This window comes from Pimephales promelas, chromosome 23 (assembly GCF_988280905.1).
Source record: "Pimephales promelas chromosome 23, fPimPro1.hap1.1, whole genome shotgun sequence".
NCBI lineage: Eukaryota > Metazoa > Chordata > Actinopteri > Cypriniformes > Leuciscidae > Pimephales > Pimephales promelas.
The window spans coordinates 4,190,983-4,217,148 of NC_142791.1; the positions used below are offsets into that span (position 1 = coordinate 4,190,983).

The 26,166-nt window shown below is 39.4% G+C and overlaps 1 protein-coding gene across 2 annotated transcripts; it reads right to left on the reverse strand.

Moving 5' to 3' along the window:
* Positions 1-4,724: 4,724 nt before the first annotated feature.
* Positions 4,725-24,719, reverse strand: robo4 (roundabout, axon guidance receptor, homolog 4 (Drosophila)). Of its 2 annotated transcripts, none has more exons than XM_039676018.2 (19): positions 24,309-24,719; positions 20,714-21,040; positions 18,591-18,748; positions 17,449-17,569; positions 17,216-17,354; positions 16,109-16,236; positions 15,847-15,962; positions 15,525-15,756; positions 14,455-14,576; positions 14,114-14,285; positions 13,844-14,029; positions 13,709-13,751; positions 13,151-13,266; positions 11,891-12,211; positions 11,710-11,817; positions 11,464-11,602; positions 8,755-8,994; positions 8,368-8,684; positions 4,725-6,185 (listed from the first exon to the last, which is right to left on the reverse strand). In XM_039676018.2, exons 1-19 carry the CDS (start codon positions 24,499-24,501, stop codon positions 5,965-5,967), a joined length of 3,399 nt encoding a protein of 1,132 aa, XP_039531952.2. In that variant the 5' UTR covers positions 24,502-24,719; the 3' UTR covers positions 4,725-5,964. The 2 variants fall into 2 exon arrangements, with proteins under 2 accessions (XP_039531952.2, XP_039531954.2); XM_039676020.2 differs by lacking the exon at positions 24,309-24,719 and adding an exon at positions 22,251-22,488.
* Positions 24,720-26,166: the final 1,447 nt, after the last annotated feature.

Here is a 26,166-nt window from a genome sequence, read left to right on the forward strand (position 1 = left end):
TGTGTTTGTCTTGAAATCGATGTTTTTGAAAGTTATGTTGAGCTTTATACACACAATTTTACATTTTATTCAAAAATTAAAGGCACACTGTCATTTTTTCCACTAGGTTGTTTGATCAAAACAAAGGCATAGCTTGATGACGCCTTGATTTTGTGGAATCATGGGAGTTGTTGTCTTAACCTCTACAGCTGGTGGATAATACAACAGAAATGTATGTGGGGTAACGTGCCATAGACATATACACTTGACCTCACCTTGGCTAGGGCAGTTCATTGGAACGAATGCGGCTGCCATCTTGAAACAGGGGAGCCCCTCCACTTTAATGCATCAGCGTCAATGTAGTAGACAGGTCTAACGGAAATAAAATCACCATAAATCATCATGAATGCGATTTTTCTTGTTTTTTTGGTTTGTTCCAATGGTCAGACATGTATCATTGATTCCAGAAAGAAAAAATGTTTTAAAAACATTCTTCTTAGTTCAGATTTCATCCGTGAACATCATACGCTGCACAAAAGTCCGCCACCATCAATGAATTCGAAGTAAAGGCAGAGATAGCAGCGTTACCTAGCTACTTCCTATGACAAGACCCCTGTTCCAAGATGGCGGCGGTTTTGACGCATGCTTAGAACCCCAAGGTGAGGTATGTCTATGGGGTAACGCAGTCTTTAACAAAAAGACTGTTGAGCTGTATAACAATGATTCATTTTCTGTAAATAAATGTATCCAAACAGTTGCTCACCCGTCTAATAACATAATATATTAAAGCGTCATATGTTTCCATGGTTTCTAGGAAATCGAGGGTTACGCGGGTATGATGTCATTGAAAGGCAACGCACAGATCGACACAGTGCTTATTTCTGTTATTTCTCTGGATTTAAACATTATTAGAAACATTTGGGATAATGTAAACACAAACCAATAAAATATATTACAATGTTCTAGTGGTTTTTGTATATTAACAGCTGTATGTTAACAGCTGATACCGAACTTAAAATCTTTTACGGCAGGCACAGCTACTTCCACCTGGCTGAACCATGGGCTGAACCGCCACCGAGGGGAATGAAATTACCTCTTCCCCGTTAACATTGGATGCTGAGGAGAAGAGGAGTGAAGAAAAGTGTGGAGAAAGAGACGGTGAGTTTGATAAAACAGGTTGAGGGTAACAAACGTGAGTCACTCCCACCTGAGACTAACGTTAGCCTGAGGTGAGAAAATCAGAAAGAAAAACGTATTTAGATGAAAAGGAAGGCAGTGTGCATTTGTAGACCATGAGTAAAAATGAGCATACAAAAACAACAAGCCATTTGAGCGGTCTTTACCTCTGTAAACAACATAACATGCATGTCTTTGCTATTAACATTTTTAAACTTAATAAACAATAGGATTAAAGTTTTGCCCCAAATCCAGTCAAAAATTCTTCACGTGATTATCCATTTTAATATATCAGTGAATCAATTTTAGGGGTGGATCACACGGAGGGTGCAATTTCTTGCGAGATGTTGAGGGTACAGAGATCATCTGAGCTTTCACCTTTGAAGGTCTCCTTAGAATTCAAACCAAGTAGTCAAGACACACACTCTTCCTTAAGTGGAAGCCCACTACCCATAAATCACCAGCTCATTCATTAGCTTTGTGTCAGTGGAGACACGCCCAGGAGGGCCAGAGGGGAGCGAAGCGCAGTCAAAATACCATTCTACCATTTCCATGTTAATTACAGAACCCAGAGATGGATGCCTTCAACCTCATTGTTCATTTAATCTATGCAAAGCACATGCAATTGCCACATTAAAACCAAGAGGACAATGTTCAAACAAGCTAGTAAAACAGTGGCTTTGGCATTTGGCTTTGAAATCAATGTCAAGGTGTTTTACGACAAACACCAGGTTAAATCGGTTGAATGCTCTTTAGAGACGAGGAAAGCGCGTTTAGAGTCGCGCAGCTGCCAGGCTGTTAGCGAGGTACGAAGACTCATTTATGTGGCGAGTGAGCAATGTTTGTGCCTCTGAGATAAACTGAACCATCAGCCCGTAAGAGGTTCTTGAATACGCAGTCAACTGTTTTGGTGTAATCTCTGCAATTCTTGACCAATTGCACATGTTTTTTTTTTTCTCTGCAGCTCCGGTTGAACTGGCTTGGATTTGTACACCCTGCTTGTGGAGCGAAGGCTTTAGGGAACAGAAGGACCCTTGAGTTTAATCTTTCTCAGGGCAGATCTGGGTCAGTGAAGGCCAACAGAAGGCTGGATCCCATGGGGTCTGTGCAAAACACTCTTGCCATTTCTCATCTCCACACACACCCGCCTCTGAACCTCCGACTGGGCACAGGACCTCGGGTAAGCCCGCTCAACTGGATGGCGCACCACGCAGAGGCTTTAATTTTCATTTACTGTGTTGACAGATACGGAAAAAAAAGATGACTCAGGTGTTTCGTATTTATGTCAATTTGGCTATTAATTAAGAGCTGCGATGTATTACCCAACACATTCTCATCCCAAGACGTCATCTAACTGACGCTTTTGACCATACGTCAACATCCGACGTTTTAGGGTACCCTTTAACATCAGTTAGATGACGCTATCCTAGGGCGTCATCTAACTGACGCTTTACCTTTAGTGTCAGTTAGATGACGCGGGTAGGTTTAGGATTAGATAGCGCCATCTAACTGACGTTAATGGTACCCTAAAACGTCGCATGTTGACGTATGGTCAAAAATGTCGGTTATATGACGTCTTGGGATGAGAACGGGCTGTATTACCTTGGAAATCTTCCTGGAAACATTTGGAGCTGACATGAGTTTGGAGACAGAAATGCTTGGTTTTAAATTTCCCTGGCAAGTGAATTGTTAGTGGAACAACTGGAACCGTTCCTTACCATTTGAAGAACTGTTCGGCTTGGTGGTGGAAAAGTGTCTTTAATTTCTCTTTTGAAACTTTATATGTCACAATTTCAATTTGTGTATTTGCAACTTATACAATTGCAACTATTTCTCACAATTATAACTTTATTTTTTAATTTCTCTATTTCTCAAGTTTGTGACTATTAATTGTATTTGCAACTTTATTTCTCATATTTGTAAGACTTTTGATCTAACAATTGTGGCTTAATTTGTTGTATTTGCAACTTTTTATCATTGGTTACTATATCGTACCATGTATCTGAACAAGATGTCCAGGACCTCCAGCAAAAAAATATGCCCACAACATTAAAGATCCAGCAGTGTATTTAACCATACTTTTTTATCCCTGTTTGCACCAAACACATCTTTTGTTTTTGTTTTTTTTGCTCTGGTCCCTTTTTTTGTTTCATCTGACCATAGAATCCGGTCCCTTTTGAAGTTCCGGTCGTCTCTGACAACTCAAGCTGGAGTTTATTTTTGGAGGAGCGAGGAGGATTTTTCTTGAAACCCTCAAAAATAACATGTTTGAGTTGTTTGAATTTATTAGTTTATTTATTTTTGGCTTTCTGACCCCAAGACTCAACTAATCTCTGCAGTTCTCCATCTGTGATCCTTGGAGAGCCTTTGGCCACTCAAACTCTCCTCCTTTGCAATAGACACACATCCTCTTCCAAGCAGATTCATAGCTATTTTTTACAGCCACTTTCTATTTGTGATGCTGAACTTGAACTATCTTTTTCTGCACATCAGAACTATATTCAGTGGTTTTACTCATTGTGATGGATGATTAAGGGAATTTGGCTTTTGTATTTTCTCAAATTTATACTCTTGTGAAACGAAGTCATACACTGTAGCTTGACAATGTCATGCTCCTAGACACCCTGGTGCTAAAAAACAAAACAAAAATATTTAACAGGAATATACTTCAGAGATATTTGACTAATTCTAGGGGTGCCAATAATTGTAGTTAACGTGTTTTGGAGAAAAACATTTATTTCATAATGTGAATTTTTTCCCCTTTATTAAAAAAAAATGAAAAGTTCGATTTTTGCGATTTTTTTTTTTTTTTTTTTTTAAAGCTACACTGTGTGATTTTACCCCATCTAGCGGTGAAAAGATAATGATCATCCAGTGAATATTAGTTTCTGTTCCTCTCCTACGGTGGCCAATGTAGTTCAAGATTAACATGGCTTCCAGTTCAACCTCGTCCATGAGTGTTAACTCAAACGTAAGCGCGAAAACGTAGCTTGAATTAACGGGTATGTCCCTCTTTGGCTAATGTACTTTCAAGATGGAGGGGCAACATGGCGACCGACATTAGAACCCCTTACCCGTATGTATTTTCAATGGCATATTATACACTCACGAGAATACTTTATTACTTGAACGAAGTAAATGTACATTAATGAGCACATACATTTTTGAAGTGTTTTTAGCTAAGAATAAACTAAAAGAGTTACACAGTCTAGTTTTAAATCATATCAAATCATCTTTGATCAGGGGTGCCAATAATTCTGAGCACAACTGTATTCTGTACTTTTATATATACTTTTATAATCAAACCATCATAACAGTGTCGACATGATGCAGATGAATTGCAGAGCTGGTGCAAACATATATCCACATCAATATGATTAGTTGCTTTCTTAACTGCTACTTTCTCACTGCTGTTTTTGTGTGTGTGTGTTTATTTTGTTTATTTTAGAGGAAAGTACGCAGTGCATATTCATCTAAACGCCGCTCTCAACAGCGTGGATGGCGTCTGGATGTTAACAGTATATCGCTGCTAAAGGTATTTTCAAGAAATTACAACTTCACCAAGCAAAGAATGAAAAAAAGAATTCACGTTTAATCTCTTGCACATTCATTTTTCAATAAAACAGGAGGAGAATTTTTTTTTTTTTAGATTTGCATTAACGAAGGAATTGTTTAATGCAAAAAATAATCCTTGGGGACAAATATGGGGTGCTCTGCTGTGACAAATGAAAGAAAGAAACAAGAGAAGCAAAAGTTGGAAAACATTTTAGTGTGGTCATCATGCATGGCAAACTGGGTCAAAGGATTACCAGCAGGCTATAAAAAGATGCCTTTTTGGCCATACACGAATTCAAGGCTGTAGATCCAAGTAGTGTGTTTGTGTGCACATGCATAAAAGTGTGTATTGGGGGAGGTGTGTTTGGTGCCAGGCATATGGCCGTAGGGAGAGAGAGAGAGAGAAGGGGACAAGTGATAATCCCTCTGCAGTCATGCCATGGTCACTTGTGTTTTCTCTGTCTGTGTGTGTGTGTGTGTGTCCAGCGGGTGTCTAGGGTTGTCTGATTCGGTCCTACTGGCTTGCGGTGAGGATTAGAGCTCTGGAGGGCCGTACATGTTCTCTTGACAGACCTCTCGTGCACCCTTAACTACGAGACAGTAGGTCACAAATGCAACAAACACAAACATATGTCACTGATCCATCCAAGAGGCAGATACTTGCGATAAAATACTCATTTATTAACTTTTAAAGGCAATTAGTAAAAATAAAATGAGCTAAAATGTGACTTTTTAGTAGTGCCGCAAGTGTGAGGAATATTTGACGTGCATAAAAAAGACAATATTTCTAGTCAAAAAAAATACTACCAATAATCAATAAAAAATCTAAAGTTGCTAAAATTGTTCCATTATATAGCAGGTTAAATGCAAACTTAACTAAAATAAAATTTAAAGAAAGAAATGTGTTTGAATTATAAAATAATATACAAAACATCTTGTATAATATCTCCTGTGTATTTTAGATAACTCTGTCATATAAAAGCGTATTTGATTTATAAAAGCGTATGTGGAGGTTTATTAAATAAAACTGGTTTATTTACATGTCTGCGAATGCCAAATATGAATGTCCTGTACAATAGTCTTTATTATGGTGTGGTGTACACGGCACACACTGTACCTTACAGCGGTGTGTTTTTCCATTCAATTGACCTTGCTACAAACCCAAGACCAACAAAACTACAAGGAGAGGGGGGTTGCCCTGAGGAACGCAGGGAAATGTAGTCCATAAACAGCCCGTAAGCGTGTACAAGTCGATCATCGGTGCGAGGGGGTCTCCAGATGTCCTCTCCAGTGCTCGATGCCTGAGTGTCTGCTAGATGTGGCGGTTCTCCTGGTCTCTCTGGAGGCTTTGAACTGGGCCTCCAGCTCCTCCACCCACGCGGTGCTCCAGTCCCACACGGGCAGCGGCTCCAGCTCTCCAAAACACTCTCGAGGGGGGAACAGGACACTCAGGGGGGATGCAGGCGGGGAGAAATCTGCAGAAAATGCACGATCACACACACGTTACAAAGGAAATCAAGAGAGATGTATGCATACACATGCACATAGACACAATATACACAACCAAAGGCAATCTGTTAATACGTATAAAGTCGCACAAGTCAATTTGATCATTATACCGCTGAATAATAATGCATAACCCATCGGCTACAATGTACTAGTCATTTAACCTGATGCATTCACGGAGATTGAAAGACAGAGAGAGAGAGAGAGAGAGAGAGTGAAAGGGGGAAACAATCAGCAAATGGAGAGAGGAAAGTCCCTGTAGGTTTCTCTTTTGAAAGGCGTGATTGATTTGCTGAAACTTCAGAGAGGATGGTGGGGGAGTTCAGACAATTTGCAGACAGGTCCTCAAATCCCATTATTTCTCATTGTACCAAAGTAGGGCTGCAATTTTTCACTGTCTCATCGGGAAGCGTAACGCTGCGGTGCCTTCTGAATGTGATCTGACAATGAGGATTCTCATCCAAAATACAGTTCTCCAATTAAGTTATGCAACGATCCCAAAAGGTGCTTAAGTGACACTTTAAATAGTTTGAATGTGATTCCATTATAAAAAATAAATAATGCTAAAGTTTTTCTCAGAACTAACCTCACTTTTTTTTAGCCATTAGTTTGAATATGCTCATCTCAAGATGAAGGCTGGTGTAGTTTATCACAATTATGAATATGTTCTATTTAAATTTGACAACTTAAAATTGTCCAAAAGCATTTTTATCTTCATTTATCATTTAAAACCTATTTCGCTTGTGCTGTCTTCCTATAGAATAAAAGCAACTTGGGTTGATATTTTGTCATTTAAAGGGATAGTTCACTTTGAAATACATTTTTGGTATGTTTCAGCTTACCTCAAGGGCATCCAAGATGTAAGCTGAAACGATTTTTTAGGTCAAACCGTTCTTGTATGTCAGTCATATAATGGAGGTCTATGGTCACCACCTCAAAGAGCATGCACAGTGAAGTCCAAATTAAACATGATTTAATGACTCGTAAGTTCACAGACGAAACGAGCGGTTTGTGTGAGAAAACGAACAGTATTTATATCATTTTTACTTCTTGTAACCACAGCAACATCCAAGTGATCTGAGGGCACGGGTGCTTTGTGGCTGTGGTTAAATGAGGTAAAATCGATATAAATACTGTTCATTTTCTCACACAAACTGCTCGTTTTGTGTCTTAGGCCATCAAGGGTACTTACATTTACGAGTCATTAAATCATGTTTAATTTGGACTTCTCTGTGCATGCTCTTTGAGGTGGTGACCATAGGCCTCCATTATATGACTGATAGATATCAAAATTAAAACTACTGCAGAAACAAAGACACCTACATCTTGGATGTCCTTGAGGTAAGCTAAAACATATCAATAAGTAATTTCAAAGTGAACTATCCCTTTAACGCAATGATATTCAAATATTAAATGTGACTCAAGTGAGCAGATATTTTAAGGCCACTTCATTGAATTGAAGTGAATAGAACAGCTTTCCTAGCTCAAACAGTAGAGCATTGGCAGAAAGCAAGAACTGATAAAAATGTAAAAATGTGAATCTTGTAATGCAGTGTAATTCGCTTTGGATAAAAGCGTCTGCCAAATGCATAAATGTAAATTAATATTTACATAATACTTATTTGTTGACTATGCAAATGAGGCAGAAAAACACTGTTCAGCCTTACTGAGAAATGATTTAATGAACTGAAAAAAGGTGGTGAACGGCAAATAAAACAGAAATGTGATTAGTTTTAGCAACTAATGCAGCCAGACTTATAAATAACTTATAAGTCTGCCCATCAGAACAGGTTTAAACAAGGTCAAATGTGAGATCTGAGAGTACAATACAATTCCACAATAAGCTTGATTAAGATTAGCCCAAATATTTGCATTTACGAACATTTTCACCCAAATGTTTTTGCTTTATTTCATCACGCACTACTTAAACAGTGGCCATTCCAATTGTGTGGAAATGAGCAGATCTCCCATGTGCCGAATCTGTGTGGAAAGCCACAGACCTCGACTGTATGAGCAGATTGTTCCACCTAGTGGCCATTTCTGTCAACTACATCAGTATTGCTGTTAGCAAACTTGATACTTGAATAATCACGTGGAGGCTATAAATAAAACAACCTAATCCTACAGAGGTTGAAGAGAGTTATGTCTTGCCTGATAAAGTACCGCTCATAGACTCGGCTGTCAGAGCCAGGACGCGGGCAAAGTTCGCATCGTTTATGAACGAGCAGTCAGAAGAGCTGATGATGCTCGTTCGAGCGCTCGCCGCGTTGCTCTCGGACACCGAACCCCAGCCGTTCCACAACGAACCCTCCCATTCGCTGTAACAGGAGGAGGGCGTGCTTCTCAGGGTGGCTCCCCTGAGTCCGATCGGCTGGCACCCCTGCTCATCATCCATCTCCTTGTCGACGGGCCCGCAGATGTAACCGAACGTGGGCGTGGGAGAGAATGGACGGGGCATTGATGGAGAACTGATGGGAGACATCAAAATCAGCCCTTGATACTTTATTCACAGAAATGCTCTTTCAGGTGTTCTCATACCTCGGCCCCTGTGGTTTAGGGCTGATCTCCATGTACTGAGTGTGGCCCTGAGTACTGAGCGTGGTGTCCTGGTAGTCATCGGTGGAGAGACAGAAGGAGGCAGTGGACAGGTGGCTATAGGACGGGCTGAGCTGGGCCGGACAGCCCGTAGTGGTCGTAGTGAAACCCTGGAGCCCAGAGGCGGCACACACAGACTGCTGAGAGCCGATGTCGACCGTCAGCTTGGTGGATCTGGTCGACCTGAGGGATCAGATATGTTTAAATTCACACTGGCATACTACTCATGATTAAGAAGGTCAGTCTTATGCATACCCCTTCAAGTAAAGTGTTACCCATATTCCTAATTCATGCTCAAGATGTTTTTTTCACTGTGTAACTAAGCTATCCTTATTCATTTTATAGGTTTATAAAACAACTATTTCATTTGCGTGTAAGATATTTTACATCTGAGACAAAGTACTTGCATGAAACATAAACAACAACCCCATTATGTCTAAAAAAAACCTCTCAGCTATTAAATGTTCTTTTAGAAAGGTGTTAGTGTGTTTTTTTATGAGACTCTGAATGGGCAGTTCTGTGTTCGTTCCTGCTAGCTAGTTTAAACTTAGCTACATGCATTTAAAACACACTTCCCCTCACTTACAGACCTTCTAATAAATAGTGTGGGCCATTTCCCCTTCTGCCTCCCTGTCCATTAGAGTTGAGATACAGGCTAAATTGGTTTCCAGTCTTTTAGTCTGAGAGCAGAGAGAGACAGTAGTAGATTCTCTCTTCTCACGCTATAAAGACATGGGATTGTCACAGACACTGTCATTACGGACATGCAGGGGCACAACCCCTGAAGTTGTCTGTGAGAAATGAACATAAATCTTGAGCTCTGTTTCAGCAGTAGTGATTTAGCACCACTCACATCCTGCTGTGACAGAATGCTGAATCACTGACGTTTATCACCATTTATGAGAAGAAACACAATCTAAAGTTCTAGTTGATTCCTGTGCACTGAACTTTCCAGGAAGTTTACAGCTTCTCAGATGTTTCAGCTTTTCCTCCTTTATAGATCAGAAGTTGTTACACACAGTGCTCTGATTTCCCAAGATCTATTTTTAATACTCCTTTTTAATGCAACATAACAGCAAAATAATTACAGTAACTAACACTAAATGTTAAAATGTATTGGCATATTTAGAAAGTAACATTACATGATGGTTCACCCAGCCCCAAAAAAGAATTTGTCTCATTTTCCTATCTTCAACTCATTCCAAATCTGTATGACTTTCTTCAAAATAGCTTCTTTTGTGTTCTGCAGAAGAAAGCATGTTGGGACGCAAGCTACACTGGAGCCAATTGATGTCATTACGCGCTCCAGACTGCCATTAACACACTCAGGACTGTTAGCAGAGGCTGTGGATTACAGGTAATAATGTTCTAGTTTCTTTCACATATTGATGGTTTCGCTACACAAGACCCCAAATGTATCGTCAGGAGCTACAGGTATTAATTTTGTTTTGCTTGTCTATGTTTTTGTTTTTTTTTTACTCTTAAAGTGACGGTAGCTGATGTTGACTTGCATTATAAGAATCATCAAGGACAACGGTTTCAGCTAAAGATTTTCTTTACATTTCTACTGAAGAAAAAAGACCCCTTAGGGTGAGTAAATTAACAGCAAATTAATTTTTAGGGTGAACTAGATGAATAAATGCAGAAAAAATTGGTAGTTCATGATGATACCTAATGCATTACCAAATATTTAACCAATTGACCCTTCACTGAGCCACGCCCGAAAACAGCAACTGGCCAATCGTGTCTTAGCAACCGTAACTAGGCGCTGGAGCTTTCGAGCAAGGGAAACATGCTGAAGGATTGTACTTAACATATGGATTGTGCAAATCTGATACTCTGTATCCTAAAAGTTTTGACGGTGGATTTTTTTCCTTCCCGAAAATCTAAAAGCCGAGGGGAGAAATGATGGGTGTGATCAAGCGGTGGGAGACCCATTCACAACTAAATGTCGACAGGATTAACAAAAAACACCTGTTGCTTGGAAATATTGACGGTTCTTTGTTCATAATGCATATATTTTAACGTAAAATAAGACTATATATTTATAGCATTTATATTTCAGCATTTTGTTTATCGACGGCCTACTACCCTTAAGTAACTTTAACGCAATCCGGTCTCGGCTCTCCCGGTGTTAGTGTTATTCCACAAGATTTATGGATAAGCTGTTTGATTTATAACTATTAGGATCATTTTCATATTTCACATACCCTGCTGTGCACGAACATAGCTGTTCCTCAATTTGTGTTTCCCATTTGAACGGTCAGCATAGGATGCTGCTGCTTGCACTGGGACGATAGGTTTTAGCTTCAATTTTTAAGAAATTATTCTCTAATCGGTTGCATATTATGTCGTGGATATATCCCTCGAATGAAATACTGCAGTCCCTTTTGTCTAGCCCTCTCAGATATTTCACATGTTCACCAAAAATGACTAATTATCTGATTGGGAATGTCTGACACCGGTGCATACACACTGTAATAGATGTGCCAGCCACGAAAGCTTGACAGGCGTAGCAACAGTAACTAGGGAGGGCGGGGCTTAGCGAAGGGTCAATTGAACCCTATTATAAAGTTTTAACAACATAACTAAAATGTCTGTTGGGCTAAAAAAAAAAGTAAATTTAGCTCTGGGTGTCGGTGTGATTCTCACTCGTCCTCTGAGCTGAGGCTGTGGTTGTCCTCCACTGGAAGAGGCGGGGGGCTGGGTAACATGTCCACCAGCTGCAGAGAGGTGGAGTAATGCAGGATACGTGGAGAACTTGGTAGCTTCACATGCTCTGATACACCACCTGAGGGAATGTACATCAGCTTAGAAGAGATAGTTTCACTACACTTCCTCTGAGATTCAAAGGATTAGGTTTAGGATTTGAAACATGAGAAATGCTAGTGTTCAAACCTGCAGGGTGCTGACTGAATCTCTGCTGATGGTTGTTTGGTACACTGCACACTGCCAGAGCGTGTTGATTCATGGGCATTAATGGGGCGCTTTTCACCATGTGCAGCTCTGGAAGTGGACAAACATGTCAGTGCTGGACGAAATTAATGTTAAGGACTCTGTGAATGTAAGGATGTCTCACCACGCTTGTGATTTTTCTCCCACGATTCCTTTAGAACTCCCATGTTGGGCTGGGAAGGGAGGGCACGTTTCCATGGCAATGCCTGCACTTCCCTCACAACGGCGGTTTTGACGATGGGTTCGGTGATGCGAACAGTCTCCGAGTTATGCAGTTGAGAGTTGCCGTGGGGCATTCTGGGACAGCGACCCGGACTATTAAACGTCTTCAGTCCATTGCCGGTTAGATCCACATAAAAGGTGCCATAGACGCCGCAGTTGTCTGGTACAATGGGGACGGCTGACCGCAGGGGGTTTGGCTCCTTTTTAGCCATAATGGGCAGAGCTGTCAGTACAGAGGTAAAAATCAGACAGATTTACATAATGTGCCAAGATGTCAACAGTAATTAGAGTTGATGAGGACTTTAGGGGTGACAGGCATCTTTGAAGGTTCTCACGAGGACGTATCTGTCATCCAGAGAGATGACGAGAGACAACAAAAGAGGAGTAGATGAGGGTGTATGGATGGTGAGATGAAGATTTGGGATAAATAAAGTCTAAAAGGAATAGTTTAATGAAAAAAATCGAATTTTGTTATCAGAATTTCACTGTATCGGAGGAGCATGAACATTCTTTAAAACATCTTCTTTTGTGTTTCACAGGTGAACAATTTCACTGTAACGGAGGAACGTGAACATTTTATAAAACATCTTCTTTTTGTGTCTCATAATGCAGACTCGGAGCAACATGGGGGTAAGTAATGATGACTTATGCATTAACTGTGACAGAATGTTCTTATAATTTTCACAAAACTTCTACGGCCCTCAGAATACTTTATTGTATGAACATGCAATATATCAAAAGAAAGAACAGAGCCTCTGCTTTTAAACAAAACTACATTCCTCATTTATTAACTCTTGAATGTGGGTACATTTCATAAAAAAATAAACAGTTTGAGCAAAAAGTGGAGAAAATCGGCTTCCCCCCCCAATGACTACAACGTGCATAAGCAATGCTTTTATAGCTCGTTTCTGCTCCTTTTTTGCCAGAGTTTAGATCCCGAGCTTCTCTTTCAAAAGTTGCATAATAGCGCGCCCTACTGTATAACACAGTGAAAACACGGAAAGCTGGAAAAGTCAATGGCGGGGAAGCGTTGTCTCATGAATGACTGAAAATTCTGTCAAAGGCAGGGAAAGAGTTAAGAAGATGCTAAGTTGTGTTTCAAATGGTAGTTTTGGTGTTCCAAGTTTTGAGTTAAAACTTAAAACAAAAGGGAAAGACTTACTGGTCCTCCGGAAGCCAGAGTTGTCCTGCTTCTGGGTCCAAAGGCCCTGCTTGGGCTCACTGCTGGAGTCTGGCCTCCAGCCTCCAGAGATCCACGGAGAGTCTGGTGCCGCCATTCTAGAAGAGAAATAATGAGGATGGTGACACAGTTACTTGTGGAAGCCAGTTTTTGCCACTTTAAAAAAAGGCCATGCAGTGGTAAATTAGAATTATGAGATTAAAAAAAGCATAATGATATAAATTGATATTATAAGAAAAAAATGCCATAAAATGTTGCAATTATTGTATGAATTCAATTATGAGATAGCCATAATTATGAGATAAAAAGACGAAATTAAGACACACTAAGTAGTAATTATGACTAAGTCTATGTCATATTTTATCACAGTTATGACTTTTTAACTCATAATTTCAACTTTTCAATCTCGTTATTTCGAGTTTTGGTCATTTTTGACTTATCTCATAATTCTGACTTATAGTATATCTTTTTTTGTTATAATTGTGATTTACAGAGTATAATTATTTTTCTTATCTGGAATTTAGTGGGATTATTTTTTACCTGTGTTTGATAATGAGATCTTCACTTTCCAGTCTATATAAGCCTATAAATGGAAGAGAGAATTATGATTGTATGATTATGAGCATAAAGTAAATAAAAAAAAAGAATTTAGATTGGGACAAATTTATAGATTACCTGAGCTTTTGCCTCTTAGGTTAGCAGGTCTGACATGTCTCCTGTACAAAAACAGGGCAGTAATCATCAAAACACACCACAGGAGGGTGCCAGCGCTTCCAATGAATACCGGCTCTTTAATCACTGCGAGGAAATGAGACATACTGAGCATGCCTGTCTGATGCGGTGCCGACTCCTGCTTCGACTCTGAGGGAAAAAAGAGAGCAACAGGTAACATACTGAGTAGGTTACAATTTAAAATTATACCTCAGTGTTATTTTATTAGCTTACCTATGAGCAGTTTGTATGGGTCGCTCTGGACCCCCACTCCCGCCCCGTTTACGGCAGCCACTGTGACCCAGTACAGGCTGCCGGGCTGCAGCGTGCTGATCTCAATACTGTGCGTTCCACTGTCCACTGTCCAGTTAAAAGACTTCAGTTCCTCAGACTCCACACACCACACCTGTCAGAAAAAACAGCATAGTAAAACATTAACGAGCAGGCTGCTACACATACTATTTATCTATCTTTTTATGTGATGTTTAGGCCAGTTTGATATAAATGATACCATATTAATAGACTAAAGCAGTGGCTAAAAAATGTAATGGTGCAGCATTCCCTGCTAGTAATACCTGATATCCCTGAATGATCCCATTGTGAGCATCATGAGGGGGAGGATCCCAGCTGAGGTGCGCGGTGTCGTTACGGTCAGTGGGCATTGTTATGGACACATCCTGAGGTGGTGCGCTGGGAACTGACAACAGGGCACATGGTTACATTTGGCACAAGGTGACACAATTTGGTTTTAATAGTTCTGTATGATTTTTTTTTTCATGTTTTAGAAAGAAGTCTCTTATGTTTACCAATGCTGCATGTATTTGAAAATAGAGAATATATCAATGCAAGTCCAAAAATACAGTAAAAACAGTAATGTAGAGTGAAATATTATTGTAATTTAAAATAACCGTTTTCTATTTTAACATATTTTAAAATGAAAGTTATTTCTGAGATGCAAAGCTGAAATTTCAGAATCATTACTCCAGTCTTCAGTGTCACATGATCCTTCAGAAATCATTCTAATATACATTTCTTATTATTATCAAGGAAATTGGAAATTATTATGGAAAGTGTGATGCATATTTTTCAGGATTTTTTTGATGGACAAAAAGTTTTAAAAGAACAACACAGAAGAAGTGAAACCAAAATCTTTTGTAACATAAACATCTTTACTATCAATTTTTATTTAATTAATGCATCTTTGCTGAGTAAAAATGATTTTTTCTTAAAACTGTGGGACTATTTTTCCTTAAAATGTATAAGTGATCAAAAGAGTATGTACGATATAAGAAGTAAACAATGTAGGATAATTAAGTAACCACAATAATATTGTTTTTTGGGATGTCCTATGATATTACTATGGTATTGTTTAAAGTATCATGCAAATACTATGGTATATAATAATCATTAATACAGAGCTGCCAACTTTTGAGTTTAGCTTGGCGTAAGCTCTTTAGGACCGTGCCGTTAGGAGCTCAACACATCTTTTAACTAATTTGATATTTTAACTAATTTGCGGTAAAACTAGTCAATCACGGGTGGCTCAATTGGTAGATCTATAGATAAACTCATCTTTCAGGCATTTGACCGACCAGGTTGACACTTCAGCGTGAGAAATTGGGCTCAATTTACCGTAGATTCTCACCTATCTCTGGCACTCGTAAGTGTCTGGTGTTGCTCTCCCTGCCGTACAGGCTCCCGCCGTAGGGTCGGACTTTGAACTCGTACTTGTAGCCTCTCTTCAGAGGTCCCACATGGGTGTGAAGGCCAGGCTGAGGAACCCGTTGAGCTGTCCACTCTGAGCTGGCAGGCAGGAGAGAGCGATACAGCACCTCAAAGCCTTCAAGATAATGAGGCTGTGACATAGACGACTGCAGCTACATACAGAAAGACAAGAGTTACTTAACAAAGTACAATTATTTGACGTGTGATGCATGTTTTGTCAGGGATGAGCGGAACTGCTTTACCCTCCACATGACTTGAGACATGTTGGAGGCTGTGCTCATAACTGTGACGTTCTCCAGGCTCACACGTAAGGCAGACAGCTCCTTGTGTAGGTCTCGCAGTCTAGTGCTTCCTGTATCTGTAACATATATTAACCAGACATCGCTAATCTCAACAGGGTGAGTGGAATACAAATGGCATGCTGGGAAGTGGTTGAAGTGTGCATGCTGTTTTAGAAAAAAAGTGATTGACTGTTGTTGATCGAATAATTATATATATTCTTACCCTCTACAAGAAGCTGTGCGCTGGCCACAGACACCCCGAGCTTATTCTCTGCTGTGCAGGTGTACCTGCCCATGTCCTGAGCCGTCACATAGTGGATTTGCAGACTGTGGTCTGGGTTGATTAAATACCTGGCAAATGTGATTGTAAAAAGTGCTTAGGGATGTGAATCATAATTTCACAATATATTATGTTAATACTGGTCAGCAATTCTTATTTTTATGGAATAAAGTAATTTGGATAATTTGGTTCGCCCCCTGGTGGCTGGCTGCAGTATATGTCATAACCCCCACCTTCTCAATGTAATCAAATGGAATTCAAGAAATCAAATTATACTTCAAATGTTTTTTCTGAAGATGCGTTCTGTCATTTTAGGTAGGTCTTATCACGCTGGTATATGTTAAAGGGTTTTAGTGTGGTTTTAGTTAATTTGATGCTATAAAAGCGGAGTGATTGACAGCTGTGCGTGTGATTGAGTCTGTGGGAGTAGGATTTTTGATACTTGGTTGACTACTAGCTCGATACTAGGATCAGTACTGCGCGGACTCAGGCTTCAAATGACATCAGCAGCAGTGACTGTTTCTGGGATATTTTGGCTTCATTTTTGTACAGTGGAAGGAAGTGAAGACATGTTGTCCATCTTTTTTTACAGACTTTAGATCATAGCAACAGCAAACCACAACGATCCAATCAATCCTCATTTTTGTCTTGTTCGAAAAGCCATTTCACTCGGATATACGTCACAATAGGGAAGAAAAGACAATCGCAATGTCCATTTCGTGCCAACTTATGGTTGAATCCAGGACATAAAGATAAGCTAATTAATTTACTAAAACTAAGTCAACACTAAATAAGCATAAAGCAATAATGTTGGTAAAGTAATATGTAGTTTTACAGGACAAATCAAACATTTACAATTGATGGTTTGGCTGAGAGTTTGAAAAGGCCCTATACTTGATTCAGATTATTTAAAAGAAATGACTAGGTTTGTTTATTATTTTATGTATTATTTTCATTTATTACACTCTTAGTGCTTAATAAATGACTGTGGCCTCATAAAAACCTACAGGTACAACATTCAAATGATGTGGAAAGATCGATGGGTCTGACCTGCCATTGGGTAGAGGTCCTTGGTCTCGGCTCCACTCTACGGAAGGCATGGGGTCTCCGTCAGCCTCACAGTAAAACTGTGCTGACTCCCCAAGCTGCACTGAAACATCCTCTGGTTTACGCAATAACATTGGCTTAGCTGAGGAAGAATAACAGAAACATGGGTTTTTGACATTTTAGAGCAAAGTGACAATGTATCACACCGTACATTAAAGCACATTAACAGGGCTCACCTAATACAGACAGCCGAGCGGCGCGGCTTTCCCTCACTCCAACTATGTTTGAGGCTATACAGCTGTAAACTCCAGAGTCATTCTTCTGGGCTGGAGCAATTATCAGTTTGCCATTCAGTTCCTATATGAAGATAAGCAGAAATATATTGTGATCCAGGCACACAAAATACTTTTCAGGGTACTAAGGATTCTCTTTTTGTGTTATACTGCCCTCTACAGACATATACCAAGAATAGTTCTCAAGAAAAATATATTAAAGGGACAATATGTACTTTTTAATGTATTTTATTATTTAAAATCAATATTTTTATTCATAAATATGTCCTCCATGGTGTACAAATACCTCAGCCAATTATCTGACTCCTCCTCGTAAACGAAGAATTCATAATCTTTATATACATGGGATGGGTAGGTCCATGGAGGCTTCCATGTAGTTATAATAAACTATAATAGCAGAGAGGGACAAAAAGTGCTAGGCCAATGCGTTTTCGTTCAGAGCCTGGGTCACGTGACTAAACGCAGCAGAAGCGGAGGAGCAGAGCAGTGATAGGCGCTTGTCACGGCCCCGGCAAGTTTAAAAGGCTGCATTGCAAATCCTCGTCGCCAGATAAGTCCAAAATAGATTGTAAAAGGAAACGTGACCGGAGATTACAACAAACACAAGTTAATGTCGGGATAGCTTTTTCCAGATGGATAGAGCTAAAGATTTCAAAAGAGACACTGAAGTCCTGCTTTCTTCTTGACAAGGCAAGTCAATGTTACAGTCTTAATTATAAGATTTTTTTTTGTTTTTCATTGTTTGGTTGTGTACTTTATTTTATAGACTGATGAACATTTATTGTTAAAAGTTGATGATGATATCTAACAATGCACATACTTCAGAAAATATAACGAACAAAGAAGGCATAACTACTTATTACAATGGTTCATGTTTTTCACAGTCAGTAATTCATACTCTAAGTGTAAAATAATGGCTACAGTAGATGCAATGCGCATTTGAAACAGCGAGGAGGTGGAAAGCTCAATTCGTTTGCACGTAAAATACATTTTCACCGCTATTTGGGAGCAATTCCTACACATTGTCCTTTTAACAGACAAGAAGTTTGAAAACAATGTCAAAATAAAACACATTTTGCTCTTACACTATAATGTTCATTGCTGCTGTTGATGGGGATCCCATCTTTCCTCCAGGTGACGTTGGGCTCAGGATGTCCCACAGGTGGGCTGCAATTCATCACAGCAACCTCACCAACCACCACCTCCACGCCACTGGGCTGCACACGGAAGTCCTCCCGCAGAGCTGGAAATAACACAATCACAATGATGTGAGTTTCATTAAACTAAATCTATCTATATAATACATTTTGTAGTGCTATATATAGTGCTAAAAGGTTAACATACAATACTGTTTAAAAGTTTGTGGTAAGATTTGATTTTTTAAAAAGAAATTAATACTTTTATTCAGCAAAGATGCAAAAATTACAGTTTTATAAAGTTACAAATCATTCATATTTCAAATTAATGTGGTTCTTTTGAACTTTATATTAATCCTGAAATGCATCAAGGTTTCCAACAAAAATATTAAAACATTATTGAGGACCAAAGGATGATTTCTGAAGGATCATGTGACTGAAGACTGGAGTGATGGCTGCTGAAATTTCAGCTTCGCATCCCAGAAATAAATTACATTTTAATAGATATCAAAATAGAAAACAGTTATTTTAATTTGTAATAATATTTCAGAATTTTACTGTTTTTACTACAATTTGTTTCAAATAAACACCTTGGTGAGCATGTTTCTATCAAAAACATTTTAAAATCTTACCGACTCCAAACATTTGAATGGTAGTCTAAATGCTAATTGCCAGTTGTGGTCAAAAAACGAACAGAAATTCTGACAATCAGTTGCTACATTTCAGGAAAAAAAAAATTTTCTTCATTAATAATGGTCTTTTGCTTTAGTAATCAGGGCCTATTGTCAACTCATCTGATGTAGCTTGTTTATCTAACAGATGAATCGATGTAAACAAAACGCAAATTCATTGTGTGCAACAATTGATTTAATGTCTCAATCAGGTCCTGCTCCAATCCAGTGGAATGCAGAGTAAACGGGCCTGCCGAGGAATCTGTTTGGGCTACAAACACAGCATGCTGTCACAGCTCAATTAGTGCTGTTTGTTTCTGGCAGGAATGCAAACGTTGACATCTGATCTTCAGTAATCTCATGGAACATCTCAATAAGCTTCCTCACCCTCTTGTTGCTTCAGAGCATTTAAGTAGGTCTTGACAGGTCACTCGTTTTTATCGGGGTCAAACAAGTGAGTTTATGTGGGAACTGACTGTGGAGATGTTTGTTTTGGACTCCATTGACTAATTTACAAAAAAATTTAAAATGCATTTGTCAAAATGTCTATGGTCATGTTCCACAAAACAACTAAGGCCCCATTTACACAGCATGATTCAAGTGACCCAAATCAGTTTTTTTCCTCCCATTTAAGCAGAAAAAAAGCACATGGATTCCGATTTTCTCAGACCGGATTCAGGCCTCACTCATATGCGGTGATAAATCGGATATGTGCATTTTGCGTGTGCCATGTAAGGAGACAAATCGGATATTCCCCAGTAAATGCGAGTCGTACGTCATTAAAAAAGTGACGTCATCACCAACTGAGATCACATGACTTAATATAGGCGGGATGGTGGACGGAGGATACACACAGTAGAGCAATGTGGAGGTTTCATGTCTTTTGAGTGTTTGGGGCAGGGTTGTTTACAGAAATAAATCCGTGTTTGAAGACATTTCACGAGATATGGGGAGGCGTGGTTTTAAGCGCTTGTGGCTACAGTGCCAACAAGGGCTCTCCTCTTTTTCTTCGCCTTACGAGACCAATGTTTTGCTGACTTTTTGGATGACTTTTCAAAATATTGTGGAAAGCAAAACACTGCATAATTTGATCAGCATCCATTGCATTTCGTGCTGTTTTACTCCCTTTTCCGGGTCAGAATGTCTACATTTTGTAGTTTCAGCAGTGTATACTATAGTGTAAATGCAGAAATCGGATATGGGTCACTTTAAAAGATGATGTAAGCGGGTCGTCAAAAAAATTGGATATAGTCAGAAAATCGGATTTAGCCATCAAGACCTGCAGTGTGTAAATGCAGCCTAAATGCATATAGATTTAAAACAACATGACAATGATTTCATTCATTTTCAAGTGAACTGTTCTTTAAATATCAGGAAACATCCAAAGATCCTGATTCAAACCTGCTATATGAAGAGAGGCGTTTCTGCTGGTCGCAATCCCGACACTGTTCCGAGCAACGCAGGCATACACGGCTTCATGGGACTGACTCTTTCGGCCAGGGACGACGCTGAAGAAGAACAAACTTCCTTCTGGTAAAACGATAGGCTGTGATTGCGCATCCATCTTGTTTATGTCCAGGGGTTGGCCATTTCTGAGCCACTCAATGGTGGGCTCAGGGTTGCCCTCTGCCCTGCAGGATAGCGTGGCCGGGTTGCCCACCCGGACCACCACATCAGAGGGATGGTGGACAATACGTGGAAGGCCACTATCTGAAACGAGCCTGGAACCTGGAGGACAGAAAATGAAGAATCAAACACCAGTGATATCCACTAAACAAATACACTGAACAAATCCCTGTCCTGAGAGCTCGTTGAATTCTTTTGTTTGGGATGGCCTGATGACCCCGAGATGAGTAAGGGAAACACATTTCCTGTACGGAGTTAGTGCCGGAGGCTGTTTTTCCCACTCTAGAGAGGAACAAAAGCCCAGCACTTACAAACAAAAGTCATAGACCAACAGGACATCCGTCACCTGTGTGCACCAAGCGCAGGAATGCCCCTCTGCTATTATTGGCCCAATTACAATGTCCTACAATGTCTCTTTGTACTCTCACGCCAAAACATGCCAATCACATGGCCATGAGAGGGTGTCCTTCCTTGAAACAAACAAAAAAAGCATTTGGTTTGGTCTTACAACAAGTCCTTGTTGTCTATCGGATTTGAAAAACATAAATTTTGTTGGTAAACATAAACTGAAATAAGCCAAGTATGCTAAGTCTGTTCCTGATGCATCAAAAGTAAACTAGGGTGAAATGCACAATGGACAATTTGAGCTCTACATTCTTGGCAAAATTGTGTTTGACTATAAAAAGTTTCTATTGTCTCTGATGGGGCAGTTTCCTGAAAGAGAGGAAACACGGTCTCACAGTCCTGCGATGTCATTTTCACTGTGGAGGAATTTGGGAGAAACACTTAAGTATGTAAAATAAATGCTGCACTTTAACAGTATATTGTGACATTCTAAATGAGCTTTGAGACTGTTTAAAGGAAACATTGGGCATAATTTAAAATGTTGTTTGCATAAATGTTGATTTTTATAAACAGCATTTGTTAGTATGAGGTATTTGTTAGCATGTAAATAATATTTCTTAAAATTTGGAGTAACATAAGTTACCTTATACGTTTAACATGTAACTAAATTAATAATATAGCTTGTGAAATGTTAACTTTTTTATACGATGATGGGGTTGAAAGGTATATAAGTTAACATTATAGCCCATTGTTTGAATAATAATCAACTTATTCGTTCTTAAAGGGAACATTGCATCGTAAAAAAATACAAAAAATATAGAAATACTTTAATCCAATTCAGTTATTATTATTGTAATTATATGTAGGCTATATTCCTATCGGTCGTATATATTTTTGTTGTAAAATTTATAAATATTATTCATCATAAACACGACGATAGTAAAAGACTGAAAAAGTTAGTGCTTACCTTCAATATTATAAATAATCCCCAAAATCCAAAAGAGCTTGATAAAGTGTCTCGTCATATTACGTGTCACGTCGAATTAAGTTTATGAAAATTATCAACGCATCGTTCTACAGGTAGCCTATCGCAGTCATGTGTCTCTGTCGTTCCAGTCAGTATGAGAGTGTTGAACAGTGCGCCATCCGGATTGAGACCCGCCCCGGTGACTCGAGCAGCAGGACTCAGGAGTTGATGACATGATGACCGGAGTGTATTTACACCAGCGATAACTAATGCCTCTAACAATTGCTGAGGTAACGTAAACTACACACATGTGACGTACAGTTTCCTGAAGTCAAGCTTTTGCCCTCTGTTTTTGTTTTGGGTTTGAATTCAAGACGACATTGTTTTAATGGAACATCATTTGGGCCAAATTCAGTTAACGTTACTCATAAGGGAGAAGGAGGAGTGTTTGTTTCCATTATTTTTTTCTTCGATAGTATACAACGTGTCTCGAACCTTTTTCTTTTCTTACATGGCTACTAGCTAGCCTATTCTAGACAACTTTTGTTGTGGTTGGTTGATAGTGATTTCCCTAATCTGTCAGCAATTTACTGTGATAAAGGTTTTAACAAATGTCTGTGATGACAGCATAGAGAAACAGGAAAGCATTAGACCTCACAGCCAAGATTTTTTTTTTTTAATGAATATACATTTGCTCTAAATTTCATATTAGCCAGTCAAAAAAATTAAAAATCAGCAACAAATCAGATTTTTAAAAAACTTAAGAGAATAGAAAGTTCCCAATGCTCAAGTCACACAATAAACTTTTTCTTCCCAATTAAAAAAACAAATTTGTCACTTAGATTAATACGTTTCTTAAAGAATATTCATCAAAGACAAAATAAAAATGAATCAAGAAAGTTTACAAAAGTGAAAGCTAAGCACAGCTGTTACTGTAGAACTAAAACAACACTGAGGGGCAACACTTGCTAATTCCAATTACTATTAAGTCTGTGTAAATACGGTCGCTGAGGGGGTGAGACGGAGTGAGAAGAAAACAGAAAGAGAAGAGAGAAAAGCAGAGGCGGCGGCAGTTCATTTTCTCGAAAGCCACATATAAATAAAGTGTTGTTAGAGAACTGTCCATTGTGTGGCCTAAAAGAGCAAGCCACACTGATGGACACGTATATTGATCCAGAGAGCAGTGCCTTGATGGCCCTGTGGATCACCAGCTTTCAGCGACTAACAAAAGATGTTGAGGGACTATGGGGCTGCATACCACAACACAGAATTAAAGCTGCACCGCAAAAGAAGCCCAGGCTGATTTAGCACTTAGACTAACTTTTCAGCACGTTTTACTCATAAATAATTCTCTTTGAATTTAATTTCTTAAGAGTCCGAGTATGAGCTTAGCATTATTTATGTACAAAACTGTCTCAAATAAGGAATAAAGCATGCTTTTAGTAACAAGTGTTTATATATATATATATATATATATATATATATATATATATATCAGTTGGGAGGAATTTTTTATTTTCATAAAATAGCAAAGGAAGAATAAATTTATCCAATTTTTCCTCTTGTTCATTACTTTCCAAAAGTCAAACAACATCAATTATTCAACAAATCATTCGCAAAGTTTTCTTGGATTGCCATCCACTAAATTAAAAGGTCAAATATACCATAAACTACACCAACTAAAGTTTTTTAAACAGTGAAACTTCAAAATTGTCACGTAAATCCAACACAATACAGTACCGTAACGCTAACGTAATGAACCCTTCACGTTTAAATTAAATTAACGGTGACCACAAGTGAAAGTCATGAAGTGAAAAAAGACTTTATCAAGTTATCACTGTCTTTCTGATTTCATGCTTTGGACCCCATGCTGATATGCCGAGAGAGCGGCTGCCGAAACCATTAGATTCTGAATAACATTACCATTAGATTGGGAGTAAAAGTGATCATTTTTTTATACAGATTTAGAAATTTAAATGATTTATCTTCAACAAAACATCTGTTTATGAGTAGAATCACGATTTGACATCATTATTGGTAAAAATCCATTGGTTTTACCTTTCCTGCGATGGGCCCTCTCCCTGTGTGATGCCCGCTCGTGTGCCAGACGATGGCGAAGGTGCCCTTTTCCCTCTGACCTCTGTGCCACCTGTTCGTCAGGTAGGCATGCGCACTGGCATTGGCAATGGCGCGCCGCCTCGGTCCAGGTACACAGCCATGCCACCCACAGCAGCCATGCTGACACCTGCATCTTCAGCTTGAAGCTCCTCTCCTCTGGACTTGCACCCTCCACTACACCATCCCAACTTCCCAACTGTGGCTAAGACTGATCCACCCTTCTCCCCACAGTCCTCGCAGTGCTAAATTATCGAGAGATTGTTATAAAGAATGTTTTTCTTTATAATCCACAAATGCTTTGTATTTACTTTCCCTCCCTCTTTTATTAAGCGCTCCCTCCGCTCTCTCCCTCCTCTTTCTCGCCTCGCTTCTCTCTTTTGGGAAAGAAGTTGGCGGAAACAATGATTGAAAAACAAGTTTCAGGCCCCATGCTGGGAGCGCGGGAGAGGAGGAGAGGGACGGGGACTGTCTCCTCCAACAACATCTGTGTCATTCGTTCTGCACGTCCCAAAGAAGGAAAACAAGGCCCGGGAGTGAACGGGGAGGATCTCCCATACCGAAAGGGATCAGTTCCATTAATCAAGTGTCTGCTAGTTGACTGATCAAATCCTTCAGAGTGACATACTCTCGCGCACTTTAAACATCAAACGGGTGAAAACCCATTGCCTGACCGCCATTGGCTCGTACCACAAAAGGCGAAGCAGACACCCTTCATTTCTGCATCAAGCTACTCTCTCAAAGGCATGAGAGAGGGAGTGTTTTTAAACAAAACTGACCCTCTCCAATAGCTTTGGCTGCTCGTCGGTCATGAAAGGGATGGCTTTTGTTTGAGGGGATTCTCACTTTCTCAACACAATTACTATTTTACGCTAAGAAGAGAGGTGAGCAGACCGAATTGCTAATGCAACTGGAACGTTCTCATTTGTCGAAGTGAAGACGTTTCGCTCGCAGTGGAGATCATTTCGATTTTCACACTTAAACATTTCAATTATTGGACAACAGAAACCTAGTTGAATTTGATTACTGAGTAGCAAAGAGAATGTTCCTTTCTTCCCTTTTGGTTCACATATGTTCAAAGATTTCACCGTTCACAGAGCAAAGAGCAGAAAAGGAGAAATTTGTTCCTCTTTGCGTGCACAGTATGTGTTCCACCCATCACAGAGGTTGAATCAAATGGGACTGAGAAAGCAATTTGTCTCATGCAGTTTGGTCTTGTGTTCCACTCACCACTCCTGCTGCTTCAGCATAGAAGAACAGAAGAAACATGCTGAGTTAACAGACCTGACCATTAATTCCACAAATCTCCCAATTTGACTGTAAGAATATGGACTGATGGCATATTACAGGTTGTGCAATACTATTGTTTTTACTCAAATTTCAGTGTCAGGCAGTTTCTGCGAATAGGGCGAAAGTTGTGTTTTGACCTTAAAATGCTCTTTCGATGTCGTTGGTGCTCTTAAATGGATAGTGCACCCAAAAATGAAAATTAAGTCATTAATTACTCACCCCCATGCTGTACCAACCCCAGATATTTTGGATTAAATTTGAGAGGTGGATCACTGCTACATAGGCTCCTAAGGGAACGAAATTTGACAGCCCAGAAAGTCATTGAAGAAAATGTTTAAATATTCCATGTGACTACATTGGCTCAACTATACGTTTATCAAGCGACGAGAATACATTTTGTGTGAAAAAACAAACAAAAATAACGACTATCCCTTTTCTTCCTTGTAGGCATGAGACGAGAGTTCAAGAGATTTCCACGACGCATGAACAGTTTGCACTAAAATTGTCTTTT

Excerpts from the sequence above, each read along its gene's own strand:
- robo4 (XM_039676018.2), bottom strand. The coding sequence starts at position 24,501 with ATGCAGGTGTCAGCATGGCTGCTGTGGGTGGCATGGCTGTGTACCTGG. Across the intron at positions 17,570-18,590 it reads GCAGCAATGAACATTATAGT|GAACTGAATGGCAAACTGAT; the intron begins GTAAGAGCAAAA and ends ATCTTCATATAG. Across the intron at positions 6,186-8,367 it reads TATGAGCGGTACTTTATCAG|ATTTCTCCCCGCCTGCATCC; the intron begins GCAAGACATAAC and ends CATTTTCTGCAG.